Below are 15,003 nucleotides of genomic sequence, written 5' to 3'. Positions count from 1 at the left end.
TTAGCAGTGTTACATATTCAATTCTTAGCTTACATTTTGTTTGGTTTATGGTATCGCATATAAATGTACAAATGTAAAGTCCCATAATATAATATTTCAACGAAGGATAATGCACTGCATCCGAGGAATAAACCAGCAGCTCCACCAATAGATGCTGAATCAGGAAAAAAGAAATATTTAAAAAAATCGAAATTATGAAGAAAGCAAAGGAATTTATAAGCTTTTTAGACGTACCTAGAAAATCTCCAAAAGTGTACCATTCCTTACGTTTAAGTTTGTTTTTCGAAAAACTGATCGTCATTTTGAAGCTTGTGGTATTCATGGGAGATATTTCTTTGCTAGAATTATCAAGTATGTTTTGTAATCATTAAATTGGATATAATATTTACTTTTAAGATTATTGATATTCTTTTGATAATTACAATCTTGTTAATTTAGTTTCCTCCAATAAATAGGAGACTTTGTTGCAATTGATCAGGCAATTACAAGAAGTTGTTTTAACATTAAGTAATTCCAATCGTATTCTTCCGATACAACGTAACTGTGCAGCATTACAGATGGGAACATCAGCTAAGAAAACAAATAGATACTTATAAGAAGAAAACATCTAAGATCTTTCTGAAATGTAAATCATGAAAAATGATAAAAATCTTTACGTATACGTCTTAAATAGTGAGGATAACAGCCGCATTTTGTTCTAATTATACGAGATCTACATTCGGTCATACACATTTGGTATGTATATATTGGCCACAATTCCAATCCATTGTCCGAAGGGAATCCACATTTTCTTCTATGTATTGGAAGTTTGTATACACTTTTCATACTATCTGCTTGCAGAATTCGAACAACAACGTTTTGTATTTCAAGAATTTGTAAATGATGTTTAGCTTTTCCATAGTTGTACGAATCCATTGGATCAAGTATGCTAAGCTATATATTCACAAAATGAAGATACTCTTATATTAACGATCATGTTTCATTGGCTAATAATCAAATAGTTTTAAAGATTATAACCATTACTTCAGCATCAGTTTTCACCAATTCTATTTTTCCATGATCTTCATTGTAAGTATACGATGGTATATAATCAGAATCATTCATGTCTTTATTATGCACTTCAAAATCTTGAGGATCCGGAGGATATTTAGGCAAAGGTACTACAGTCCAATTGTTAGATATCAAGTCTCTAATCAAATAGTAATAATCAAAAGTATAAATTTCCTTAAATATTTGACTAATTCGTATTTTGATTTTCTAATCAGTATTCTGATCCTTACTGCAAACTGGCATATTGAAGAACTAAGTTTCCTATAGAAACACATATACCATTTTCTGTAGCGATCCATATTCCTTTGTCAGTAAAAGTTGTTTTATAAAAGAATTCCTTCTTCAAATCTGACAGAATCCTAAGCCATAGTCCTGGCGGTGCATCATTGTAATCAGGTGCGTCAATCATAGTTTCGTAGGTAGCATTAGATAAGAAATGGAAGAACGCTCGTGCATTTGGTGTGTCTTCGATGCCATAACTAGAATGACGATTAAACGATTTAATCTCAAAACGAATTATTGTAATCTATGATTATATACTTATAAAGATATTTTAATTTTTTAAACACTGATGGACAAACTTTACCGTTTAAAAGTTTCAGGAAAACTCGATTCCTGGATTACATTTAGCGGGCATATAATTAACGAAGGTTGAACAAGTCTGAAGAGTTTGTACTCATGATTCCAGTGTAATGAAATAGCATCATACTCGTATCGGTACCAAGAAATTATGGAAACAAAAATTAAACTCGCAAGAGCAGCTAATATGAATATGGCTACAAGGAACCTTTAACAAATTTTTAATTGCGAATTAAATATTGTTCATTCCTTATTGATAACAAAAGGATAATTGTTCTTAATACTTTTCTAACGGATGTCTGTGACGTGCTACCAGATGATTCAATCCATGAATAGTCGAGTTGTTAGCAAATTCAACGAAGTACTGACCCATTAATGACTTTGTTGTCATTACATCCATACCCACATGGGTAGCTGATTCTTCTGGGACAGACCGAATATTTTTAACCGTCAATCTTGTACGTTTTTGAAAATCAGGCGCTATTTCGTATAAATAAGAAAATTTTTCTTTGATATTTTTCTCTTCGTTTTCGATCATGTTGAATAGAAGTTTCTAACGGATTAAATTAATAAGTCTTGGTGTTGTGACAAAATATGGATAGATCAGATAAAAAGCGTTAACTAAATAATTCACACGATACTACGTAATATAAGTCGTATTTACGGATCGATAAGGACTGTAGAATTTTTTTTTAGTAAAGAAACACTTTATGTTTATAGAGTTAATGAAATTCAATGAATTATACTTCTATTAATATGTTTATTATCATATTTGTAGACTTGGATTTGTATATTTGGACTTGGATATTTGAATATATGTACATGTATTACTTCATAATATGTATTATACAATAATATGTATTTTTTAAAGATATCGTGTGATAATTTTTTTACGTTCGTGTAACTATGGTTTTTTCAAGTACAATTTTGAGAATATAATCTTTTCATTTTCTATTTTGGTACTATATGTATATTGTTAATATTTAAAATTTATAAAATTTATATATATATGTATATATAAATTTTATTTATAAATTATATTATAATTATATTCTTTTTACGTCTTCATCATAATTAATTTTTTTAATGTAGGATAAAAATTTCTGTGTATCTATATAAAAGTTCTTCAATGATTTGTAATGTATCTGTTATAATGATTCACAATGGTATTTCGTTGATATGACTATTCTGTAGACACGTTATAAATTATTGATGAACTACTCTGTTTTCAATCAGAAAAACAACGGAATAACAAATTTTGTCACGCATATACACAGGCTCAAGCTTTGTGATATTCGTTCATTTTGACATTTACGGTTTTTTACGTCTTGTTTTCTTATATCTCATCCTCTTTGTTTTGTTCTCTTCGGATCTTGCTTCGGATATTAATCTTAAATCCGTCGAGATTTCAATTTTTGACAATTTGTTTGTGTCCGAGAGAAAAATGAAAGATCACATCTGTAATGTCAAAAGGGTATTAACGAAATAAGCTTATTATGAATACGGATTCAAAATTCCATTTGGCGAAGTTCCGGTTTATCCGGTATATTACTAGAAAGAGTGGCAAAAAAAATGGTGAGTTCCTAATTTTACATTTTTATTATTGCTGGAAGATTGAATATTTAAGGAGACTCGTTTCTAAATAATTTATATATTATCCTTATAGTTATGTAAAATTAAGATAACATTATTTAAATAGAAAAAATAATAAATCCTAGTTCAAATGTTAGAAAAATTTGATGTATGTTAATACTAATTAGTTATTTATATATATCGGGTATCTCATTTTAAATGATGTGACTAAATATCTCCAATTTTTTTGGTTTTATAAATAAATATTTTAAATAAAAGTTGTTAGGTTTTGAATGGGAAATGTCATAGAGGACAGCTATTTCTAGATAGAGAGCAGTATTGTCAAAATAAGCGTCATAACAATTTTTTTAATGAAAATTTTATCCGATTTTATAAACCGGATAAAAGCATCGAAGATGAATCCAACGAATATCAATATTTTTTCATTCGTTATGACGTCTTGAAATTTAACGAACTGTCTCATCACAAATAATATGTTCAACTTTTCAATGAATTCATGATTATAAATGAATTCATATATACCCTGATAACCAATGAATTCATTAATCAATTTTTTCTTGTTTTTATTTATTTATTTATGTTTATTCATAAATTTTTGAAGTTGTACTCATTTCTTATTTAATTTCTATTGTTTGAATCGTTAAATATTTTATAATATTAGCGGGCATGTAGATCGAAAAAAGGTTGAATTATTAATACAACATATGTTTGAAAACACTCCCCCTCATAAATGCATATTCTGATCTCGTGTCGAAAATGTCGACCAGTTGATAATAAAACATTGTGAGAAATATTTTAGCAAACATTAGTGATACATTTTATCATATTTTCATGCATAGTTTTGGTGGTTGTGTTAAAACAATATTTTTAATTGCTCTCCAAATATAAAAATTTGACGAAATTAAATCAAGGGATTTAGGGAAATCATTCGGTTGGACTGGTACGTTTAATCCGTCGATTAGGAAAATATTGACTTAAGAATCTCGAACGATACGCTTATAGCGTGTAAGTACACCATTGTGTTGAGATCATATACGATACCGGTTATGACTATAAACATCGTATGCTCATGATTCATCAAATTGGGCAACTCAGTTTGTAAAAAATCCGAATAAATCGAACTATTGAGATAGTTGTTTTATAAAGAGATACATCCGTCAAAAAATCATGAGCATACAATATTATGGCGATTAGAGTTGTTAAAAGTATAACTCGATGAAATATAAAATAAAAAAAGATATGCTCTAGGTACTTATTGGATTCATATTGATATTCTTTATAACTTTTGTTAGGTTTAAAATATCGATCTTCATTTGAACAAATTACTGTGACTTTCTTGTCTCGACAACAGTGCCTATAAAATAACTGCAATAAATATTACGTTTTCTCCTTAATATTTCGCAACTTTTATTTGAAACATTTGTTAGTAAAAGCGATAGGATCAAAGATATTCGGTTATACCATTTAAAATGAGACACTCGGTTTAAATTCATTTATTTAGGAGAACAACGAAGAAGATGTTTGTCATTTTAAAGAGATATATAAAAGAAAACCTTGCTTTACAAAATCGATCGCTCATTATTATGCTTATCCGAATTATGCTTCTGGCGATCCTTATTCACGATGCGAACATTCGATGAAACACGACGTCAATCAGATGGTTTCCTGTGGACGTAAAAAGAAATCTAAAACGCATCGTTGTCCTTCCTGTCATTGTCAGCTTAACTTTAAAAGGACATCATCCAAAACGAGGTATCTAAATCGAATAGATCAATGATTAACTTTTTTTACAATTGTAATATGTTCGATTTAAGAAAAATCTTTTTTCTTTTTGTTCTTTTTTTTCTGAAGTTTTCAATATATTTTCATATCTTTAAGGGACATTGATAACATCGAGGCAGTTTTTAAGAAAACCGAGCATATATTCGACAGTGGATTGACAAATAGTGGTGTAAAGAAATCGTACAGCATTCCTCTTTCACCGAAATCAGATCCCCGTTGTCATCGTACTCATTATTCGAAGAAAACATCAAACAATTGTCATCGACAAAAGCAGCATAGGAATGAGGAAGAGGATGAAAAATTCACGACGATAATTGATGATATCATTAATAAAGGTGTCGAGAATGAATGTTATAACAAATATCCGAACCTTCCGCCAATCAACACGTCGACGAATAAGGATTGTCATTGGAAGAACGATCAGGTTCTAATAACTCGTCTGCTTATTAGCGCGATGATTTTAACAACACTTGTTGATGCAAAATTTTTATTTCGATTTTTTTACTTATTAGTTATTACAAGGTATACAAGATTATTCTGAGCCGGAGAGCGATTTTTTGGATAAATGTTGCGAGAGATATCATCGATCAAAGAAATGCGATAATTCCATGGGAGAATTTGAATCGAATTTGAAGAAAAAAGAAAGCGACTGGGACGAGTACAGGCAATATTTGAAACAACAATATCATGAGCTCGATCAATTGAAGTACGTTTCTCATTTGTGTGGGAAATTGAAAAATGTCGATGATCAGCAATGCAAGGAAGATGATTCGTCCAACATTGAACAATCAGAGAGAAAGAAAAAACCGAACTTTCTTGAGGATGAAACGAAAAGGAAAAAGAAAGAACATCATTTCAATAGCGAATTACAAGGTATTGGTGCGAAGTCTTCCAAGGGGCTTCAAGCTTCGACGAGTAATAATAAGAATGTATCAGAGCAGGTATGTTTCTTTTTTTGATTAGTTTCAATAAATTCCAACAAAGTCAATGAACTCGATGATTGAGATAATGAATTTTAATCTTTACTCTTTAATGAGTAAATAATTCATAATTAATAAGTGAATTAATGAATCGCGTATAAAATAGTACATTTGTGTGTAAGAAGATATTTTAATTGATGGATTAAAATAGAAATATAATAAATTGTATAATAGAGTTTGGTAAAATTTAATAATCCTATAACAGAGAAACGACAAAACTGTTCAACAAGTAGAAGCTAGTACCAGCTATCATTGCATAGATGGAGAAACGGATGGTGACGTCGATGATTTTTTGGAAGATGAAAAATTATGTAGAGAATTGAAGAATATTTCTTACTTGAGACCCTGCCGTAGGTCAACCACTGTCAAAAACAGGAAAGTTATGAAGTCGTTCGAGAGAACGACTTGCGACGGGAAAGAAATTAATGAGAAAAATGAGAATTCTGATGTTGTTGAGAAAAGTGATCAGTTTGACGAGGATCTTGATCTTCATGCCAGCAAGAGTCATATTTTGAATTTGATCGATAAAGCTTTGAGCAAAGAGTTTGGTCCTTTGGATGCGAAAAAGGTATTTGAAATTAAAAAAAAAGGAAATGTTTTTTTTTTAATGAAACTTAGGTAGGTTCTTTTATATTTTTTTCTAATTTAAAATGAAATATACAAGTGAAGATTAATCGTATAATATTAAAATTACGCTCACGTATATTTGTTTTTTAAATCTTATTTTATTTTTTCATCTCAAGATTAATGTTATTTCCTATTCAAAAATTGTTAAATATAAGTAATATTTCTTATAATATAGTTATAACTTTTACATTATATAATTTTTGTTTAAATACATAACTAGATCTAAAAACAAAAAAAGAACGATCAAATTATAGAGGGTGAATATTGCTTTTTCGTGAAAATATTAAGTTTCATTAGAATTAACATATTTTAATTGACAAGTTTTCTCGTCAACCTAAGTTACTGTTATCTTCTTTTTATTTGTTACTTCCTCGATAGAGAGATCCGGTTAAGGAAGAAATAACACGTCAAGAGCTATGCATTGAGATAAGCCGTGCACTTCAAAGCGATAATTGCGATTCGTTGGCGCAGACGTTGTTGAGCAATCGTGGTACTCCTGATTACGTAAGGCACCTGAAAATCTTACGCTGGGAATATCTAAATCATATTCAGGACAAGTTGAGGAAGTTATATGATCTCGAGAAGATTCTCGACGATTGTTCATCGAGAAATTCGTTATTGACCTTGCAATCGCATACGAATAGCACTGATCAATATAAAAACTCTCGGGCGCAAGTCTCGCATCAGCAAGAGCAGAGAGAATTCAAAACAAATTGATCCTGTCTAAAAGAGAAAGCGATAAAGAAATAATAAAAAAATAAAAAAGAAAAATGAATGAATAAATCAAAATTGATCCTCGAATTTGTCTTGTTCGTTTAAAAAAAAATGGTATTCGAAATTGTTTTCTTCATCTACGTAACTCTTTTGTACATTACGTTTAATAGGTAGCAATAGCTTTATTGTTTAAACATCTTAAATACATCAGAGTACATAACTACTATACTTTGTTATTTTCCTTTTTTTTTGTTGGTTTCGTATTCATCTACTAAATTCTTCGTTATCCGTTTTTCTAATCATGTTATGAATAATGTTAAATCGCATCTTTTCGATATAATAATATATGTATAGATTTTGCAATGAATGATGATGCGCGTGAGTTTTGTGATAAGGAGGCTCTCATCGTAGCTACGCATGTATATTTAATATACATACATATATTTCTATGCATCTGTATGTATATGTATACTTATATATTTTTGTTCTTATTGTTATTTTTCTTTTTTTTTTCTTTATTTATTTGCGACAATAGTAGAACAATTAATTTTACGTAGGCCGCGAATAATACAAAATCTACTCTTAGCGTAGATCGATAAATTGATCTTCGTCGAACTCTCTACATACGTTTTCTATTTCGCGTTCGTTTTTTCTTTTTTTTTTTTTCCTATTACTTTTTATACAATAATCGTATAATGTGAGAAAATTGAAACGAGATCGAGAAACAGTTTCAACGATCGATTCTTAGGCAATCGGTAAGCATATGGGATCTCAAGGGGGGATGAATTTAGGCAAAAACTTGTAACAGGTATTTATATATACGTGTGTTTGTGTGTTTGTGTGTGTGTGTATACATACGTATATTGACTTCGATTGCACACTAATCGTAATAAGGACACAAACGAATTGATCGATGTTTCTCGTCTAAAAACGTTTTAATATCTAAAACCATCGATAGGTTGGTTATGTCATACTATCTTCTCGCGTTCTATTTTTCTCTTGATTAATTCTACGTGTCAGTATAGAAGATACTTTGAAGAGGAATAATTAAAGCAGAGGTCGGCAACAAGAGGCTCATGGGATCTAGCTGTGAATAGTTTTTAAAATAGTTTTAAAAGACAGTTGCGTATATATATGACTAATCAACGTGCTTTTTAAAAAATCTATGAAATGTAATGCTAAAATCTTTAACTTCTATTTATTATCATTAAATTAATATTATTAATTAATTGTTATTATTAATGTAATTAAATATCGAATGGACGTATTGTTTTTTATTTATTAAATTTTAATCTAAACAATATATATACCGCTACCGGTTGTTAAGAAAAAAGAAATATAGAAAGTAAAGTGTCCTATGTCATAAATTAGCTATTTAGGGTGCACTTTTTAATGAATAAGTTGCCGACCTTTGGATTAAAGAGTAACGAAATTGATCGGAAAGACTTTATCGAATTTCTATAATTCGCATATCATCTAGTGCTATTTCACCAAAATTAGAAATCTTAAGTGGCGCCATTTTTCCAAACGACTACATCATCAGAACCGATGTATGTTCGTTGTGATTGAACGATCTTCTTTCTTTTCATTTTCTCTTCTTTTGCTGTATGTATTATAATTACTACGAATAGTATTTACTATCGCTACAACTATTAACGATAATGATAATGATCGTAATAATTATTTCGAATTGACTTTCTAAATGCTTACCGATTTCCATACAAATCGATTGATAAACGATCGAGAGGAATTGTCTGCACATTTATACGTATGTGTGTGTATATATATATATAACAATTTGTTTGAGTGTATATATATATATTTGTGTATACGTATATATACAGAAAAAAGATCTGAATAGGATTGACTTAAAAGCTTAATAAATTGTTTTTAATTTTTCTTCTTCGTTGATACCGCGTAACGACGATTGCGAAACGATTGGCTCTCGATGAGCTTTCCTTTCTTCGTTCTTTCTTTTTTATTTTTTTTCTCTTCTCACAATTCGCGATTCGTTGATTTATACGCTCTACGAAACACATCGAGAGACTGACTGGTCCGCGTATAATATTTTAAATATCTAACAAATGAGCGCCTTGACTTCCGAGCGGCGCTTCCCTAAAACATCGGAAGCAATGCGGTGAGACGTTCGTCCGATTTTTCGGAAATTTCAAGTTTTTTCGCATGTTCCTTTTTCTTTTTCCTTATTGAAATTTCACTATGTCGAACTAGGAAGGAAGATTCTCTTGACGAGGATGCGGAGGAAGGCTTAATGTTTTGCTTGAGATCGAAGAGAAAAGAGACAAAGAGAGAGAGAGAGAAAGGGTCGTAAATAGATTGCTTTTGAAAATCTAATTGACACGGATTGATGCACTTCTTTTCTTTTCTTTTCCGGCACGATCGAACGTCTCCACGCAGATACGTATATACATATACATATATATATATATATATATATATATATATATGTATATGTATAACGTTTGTTATAATATACACTCGCCTAAAACACTAACAATAACGAATAAAAGTGGCGAACAAACACGTCGAATGTTTATAGTAATAATGGTGTTAATAATTATAAGAAGAAGAATAAGAATATAATAATAATCATAATAATTAATATAGTCATACGGTCTAAGTCCTTTCTTTTCCGCAAGACTTTAATTTTATGCGCTATGTGTATGTGTATGTGTGTATATGCGCGCGCGCACGAGCGCGTGTGTGGGTATATTATAAATTCTAAAATGTCTGCGCGATCCTTGCGATCACTTAGATCGCACGGGTTACCCGATTATTCTTCTTTTTTTTTTCATTTTCATTTTTGTTTCTCATTTTTTCTTACTTATATCTCTTTCAAGAGTTCAAAATCTTTCGCTTTAAAGTAATCGAATTCTTTTTTTTTTTATTTTTTCACAACAATTGCATACAGGGTCGCATGTCCGTAGGGTCGAACGAATCGATCGTATTATGATAATAATATTATTATCACAAAACTCTAAAAAGTATTTCGTTGATAAATTACTTTCCCGTTTTTCTTATTTCTTTTTATCTTTTTTCTTAATTAATAACTTTACCAAGCGACGGAGGCGGAATGTGTCGGAGTTCCTGTTCTTTAATAATTCATGTAAATTTGCATTTATATAATTCTTTAATAATTCATGTAATTTTGCACTTTAATCCTTTTTGGCTCGGTTTATTATTATTATTATTTTTTAAAGACGCATTTACTTTCTTTCGGAAAGGACTCTGCCACCCTGCGCGTTGAGATCGAAAGATCAAAGGATCCCGAAAACGGAGCCATATCGATTATTTCCGCACGAGATTCCAAATTTCTTTTCTTTTCTTTTTTTAATTTCTTCTTTTTAATTTTTCTCTATAATTCAATTTTCGAAATATAATAACAACTTTCGAAATCGAGAACACATCGAGTCCGTCCGAATTTGGTATCTCAAGGAACGCGCAGGTATTTTTACTCCTCTTTTCTTTCTTATTTTATTATTCTCTCTTTTCTTTTTTTCTCCTTTTAGGAGACTTGTAGATACTTTCATCGGATAAGGCTGCGTTAATTATTGTCTTTTTTTAATCGTTTATACGCCCTCCCGCGCTCGTACTTCCCCTTTTTTTCCTTCCATCGCGATCGTCGAAATATATTTACTCTAAATGATTTTTTTATTTGTTTGCTTTTTTTTAATTTTTTACTACCTTTCAATGGCAATTCCATAAAGTACCTTCGAGCAGAAAAGATTTGACCACAGTTCGATCTGTTCGGTAAAAATTATTCTATTAAATCCAAAGAAAAAAAACCAAGAAAAGAACAGCAGAATAAAGTAAAAAATGATGACAAATTATAATGATTTATATCACGTGCTCGCATTAACAAGGTATTTCCTTTGATCTCGCGAATCTTAGCCTTTCATTGTCGAATGTCAGATACAGGGTGTCTTAAGTTTTTCAGAACAACGGACGGACGAGCGATTAATGAAACCAATCTGAACTAGAGTTATTAACGAGGTTAAGACTTCATCGATGTTAACTCGATGAAATTAGGGAAAACCGAACGATAATGCGAATAAATGGCGAACGCAGGAACGCGACAAAACACTCGCATCCGTCGTCTCGTGAAACGATTAAAATCGTCAAAGGAAGAGATATTTGTTGAGACACGAAGAAACCCGTTTTCTCGGAATACGATTTGAAGATCATTATCTTTTTTGATGATGCGTTCCTTTCGATGAAAACGTGATTACGATAAGTATAATATAACAATAATTATAACTATTATAGAATCTGACAATAAGAGTATAATAACGTATTCTTACGAGTATCTAAGAGAGTTCTATATGGCTGACACGAGGATCCTTAAATAAATAAATTAATACATATTAATTACATAATACGTGTACGTTATCGTACGTACACGAATCAATCAATCGTTTCGAGAAGGATTTCTTTCTTTTCAAGTGCCAGTATAGATTCTTTATGGCATTGTCGTTGTGCTCGTTAGGAAAAAACGAAGCAAATCGTACGATCGATTCGTCGCCCGACCACCTGCCGTTGCTTTTCTATGCTCGTCGAATAACAAGTGCGTCTTAATACTGATAATTGTATTGTCTTCTCGGTTCAACCCGACGCCAAAAAAAGCGACGAGGAAGATTCGAGTGATTATTGGCTTTAGGCCTTTATTCGATGTCGTCGAATTCAGATTTAATATTCAAATGGAAGCTATCGGCTGTATGATGATCGCTCGACTACAAAATTTATCTCGAGAAGATCGTTCTCGATCGATCGATCGATCGTTGGAAGAATTTTCCCGATTCTGAAGGGAACTATACGAGTCACGAGCTGTACAAACGACTAGTGTCAGCAATATACTATTCGAGATATTTTTATAATATATAACGTATGTAGCACCAAAAAAAAACTCGCTATCCTTCGTGCAGGGCTCGGTAATATTACAGCGTGTCTTCGTCTTCTACTACTTTCATGCTTTCGTACTATTTTGAACGTTTAGTTGAAAAAAAAGTAGATATAAACGACGTTATTGATTAATTCTGTTGCTCCTCTATCTTTTCTTTTTGACGTCGTTGCCCTTTCTTTTCTTTTCTCTTTTTTTCTAATTCTTTTTTGTTTTGTTTTAATATTCCCTTTTTTCTTGCTCTTCTCTTCGACAGATTAGCTTTGCCCTTGCCTGAATAGTTAATCGGTCGCAAGCGGCTATTTCGAAGGATTATCGCGCATCAATTCCAGGGCAAGGTTCAATGGTGCGTCTCCTTCCACTTCATGGCTATATTTGTTCTTTTTCTCTTCCTTTTTTTCCTAAAATATATCAACATGAGTTTTGGATGGTCTTTTTTATAATAAATTTTTATCAACGACGGACTTACATTTAAAAGAAGCTCGGGCATACTGGTGGATTCATCTCTCCGAAGACATTGAGCTCGTAGAGTGACGCGAAGATGATGAATATTAAGTACCATGCCATCAATACTACACCATATCGTCGATCCAACTTCCATCCGTTCATATGTGTTGCAACTACCAAGAATATTACCGTTGAGAGTAACGAGACAGTTGAATATGTTAGGCCTGTGGAAAAGAAAGAAAGAAAGAAAAAATATAATTAGAAACGATTATATTTATACGATTAATAAGTTGGGTATGTGAGAGTTGTTTGAACCGATTAGTACCTCTGCTAGTAACATTGACGTGAGAACCCGGTTGTATCATCGCTGTTTGTATGAACCACGGTAAACCCAAACATACAAGAATATCGAAGACATTACTACCAACGGCATTGCTCACAGCCATGTCACCAAGGCCTTCTTTTATCACAGCTAAAGAAGAAAGAGCGTCTGGTACGCTAACTCCAGCTGCGACGAAGGTTAGACCCATCACTGTGTCAGGAATACCAAGTGTACTACCTGTAAGTAAATCATTTTTGTTTGTTCTCTGTCGGGTAAAAATAAAATCAAAGATCGATCGAAAATGACATTACCTATAATAGTGATCATCCAGACCATGATGTAGCTATAGAAACTTATCCACACCATGGACACGCAAAAGGTGAAAGGATACCAACTTCGAAACCTTTCTTGCCTACAATCTGGCATAGTGGCTCGACACATAAAGTGAATAGGATACACGAGACCCCATGTGAAAAGATTCCATTTACTTCCATCTGTAGGCATTACGAGTGGCGATACCTCGTTTGGATCAGGTTCTTTTGCTTTGTAATATTGGGGTGCTGGTTTTGGAGCTGGTGGTTGTTCACCGGTTTCTTGAACACCATTTCCTGGAAAGTGAAATATCATTAAAAAAAAATATTTTTGGATTTTTAAAAAGTATTTAGCATAAAGATTTAGCATAAAGATAGATATTTCACCTTCCTGAGTTTTTATTTGTGCAGCTTGTTCGGTAACAGGTGAATTAGGCCCCGTGTAAGATAATCGATCTTCTTGCAAGGATCTATAACTAACCAAAGCGCTTTCTTCGGCTGGCTCGTCGTCCTTGGGTAAGAACGGAATATTGTACGACTTCGCCCATCGCTCGAGTCTTTCGTTAAACGAGAGAGCTATGCAATATACCGCATACATGACCAACATGAAGAGTGACTCCATCCTAAAGTAAAAAAACAAGTGCATTCAAGCAGTATGAAAAGTTATGTAATCGTGTATAAAGCACGTACGGTAATAGAATACGTTCGCGGCTAATGAAGAGAAAAAATATTTACCAGGATATGGTTTCATTGTAGATCGTACCAAGCATAACGAGAATAGAAACAGCATAGAAGAAACAATCTCGTACAAGAGGCCACCAGTTCAATTTGGAAACGGTCGTTGTACAAAGACCGCATACCGATATAACGAACATTATATTGAAAACGGCGCTACCGATGACTCCACTGACCTAAAACAATAAGGTATTGCATATTAATTAATGCAAATGTAAGGTATACCTAGATATGGTATAGGTGAGTTAAGTTCGATTTATGTGGTTCTTGCGTTCTAGCTCGCTTTCAATAAGTACATTTTATATGTACGTTGAGAAACGATGAACAAGTTGAGTCAACCGTGAAAACCGATACATTGCATGGTCAGCGAACTATAAGGGATTCTAAATGTATGTCAGGTAATCGCACTTACTCCAATGTCATCCTTAGCGAAGAAAACGCCAATGACGACTGTAGCCAATTCTGGTGCTGAAGATCCAGCAGCCATGAAAGTTGCTCCTGCTACATCTGGCGATAACCTTAACTCTGAAAAAAGTCCAAACTTTTTTCTCGAGCTACGTGGCACCGTGGTAAAATCATTGAAAGTATCGACCGGTGTAATATAAAAGATTCATCATTCCTTTGTGAATAAAGTTCGCGAGTTCATATATATATATACACTTACACACGCACATACACACATACCTTCGCAAATTCTGTCAAGGCTAGAAACGAAATAATCATCACAGACAATTGCCAAGCCTAGAAACGTGTAGACGGCAACGAGAACGTGTATGATAAGTCCGCCATGTTTTCTTGCTTCAGGGCCCATCAAAGGACGTGGGAACTGTTCGATAGCAGGTGGTGAACAATTTTCTCTTCTTGGTCTCCATGTAGGATGAACGTATTCAGCAGTTGTTGTTCGTATCGTGGGAATAGTCTATAAAATGATCGTCGATTAATGATCAT

The 15,003-nt window shown here is 32.4% G+C and overlaps 3 protein-coding genes across 4 annotated transcripts in view; 1 reads left to right on the top strand and 2 right to left on the bottom strand.

Annotated features, from left to right (window-relative positions):
* Positions 1–17: 17 nt before the first annotated feature.
* On the bottom strand, positions 18–607 carry LOC127065342 (uncharacterized). The gene is made up of 3 exons (XM_050997526.1): positions 423–607; positions 235–338; positions 18–154 (listed from the first exon to the last, which is right to left on the bottom strand). Exons 1-3 carry the CDS (start codon positions 605–607, stop codon positions 30–32), a joined length of 414 nt encoding a protein of 137 aa, XP_050853483.1. The 3' UTR covers positions 18–29.
* A 243-nt stretch (positions 608–850) lies between these two features.
* On the top strand, positions 851–7,412 carry LOC127065339 (uncharacterized). 2 transcript variants are annotated; one of them, XM_050997520.1, is made up of 6 exons: positions 851–1,068; positions 4,724–4,974; positions 5,101–5,428; positions 5,517–5,945; positions 6,190–6,552; positions 6,990–7,412. In XM_050997520.1, the coding sequence occupies exons 1-6, from the start codon at positions 1,057–1,059 to the stop codon at positions 7,326–7,328; spliced, it is 1,722 nt and encodes a 573-aa protein (XP_050853477.1). In that variant the 5' UTR covers positions 851–1,056; the 3' UTR covers positions 7,329–7,412. The 2 variants fall into 2 exon arrangements, with proteins under 2 accessions (XP_050853477.1, XP_050853478.1); XM_050997521.1 differs by lacking the exon at positions 851–1,068 and adding an exon at positions 2,733–3,204.
* Positions 7,413–7,931: 519 nt separating this feature from the next.
* Positions 7,932–15,003, bottom strand: part of LOC127065338 (probable sodium/potassium/calcium exchanger CG1090) — an 11,576-nt gene continuing 4,504 nt past the window's right edge. Inside the window, exons 3-10 of the mRNA XM_050997519.1 lie at positions 14,740–14,974; positions 14,468–14,580; positions 14,056–14,231; positions 13,708–13,943; positions 13,321–13,617; positions 13,013–13,246; positions 12,710–12,911; positions 7,932–12,641 (exon numbers count right to left, since the gene is read on the bottom strand). Coding sequence (XP_050853476.1) covers positions 12,712–12,911; positions 13,013–13,246; positions 13,321–13,617; positions 13,708–13,943; positions 14,056–14,231; positions 14,468–14,580; positions 14,740–14,974 — 1,491 coding nt within the window. The 3' untranslated portion in view covers positions 7,932–12,641; positions 12,710–12,711. The remainder of the gene's footprint in view (positions 12,642–12,709; positions 12,912–13,012; positions 13,247–13,320; positions 13,618–13,707; positions 13,944–14,055; positions 14,232–14,467; positions 14,581–14,739; positions 14,975–15,003) is intronic.

Source organism: Vespula vulgaris, chromosome 7, assembly GCF_905475345.1.
Source record: "Vespula vulgaris chromosome 7, iyVesVulg1.1, whole genome shotgun sequence".
Lineage (NCBI taxonomy): Eukaryota > Metazoa > Arthropoda > Insecta > Hymenoptera > Vespidae > Vespula > Vespula vulgaris.
This window is presented reverse-complemented; position numbering and strand designations above follow the sequence as displayed.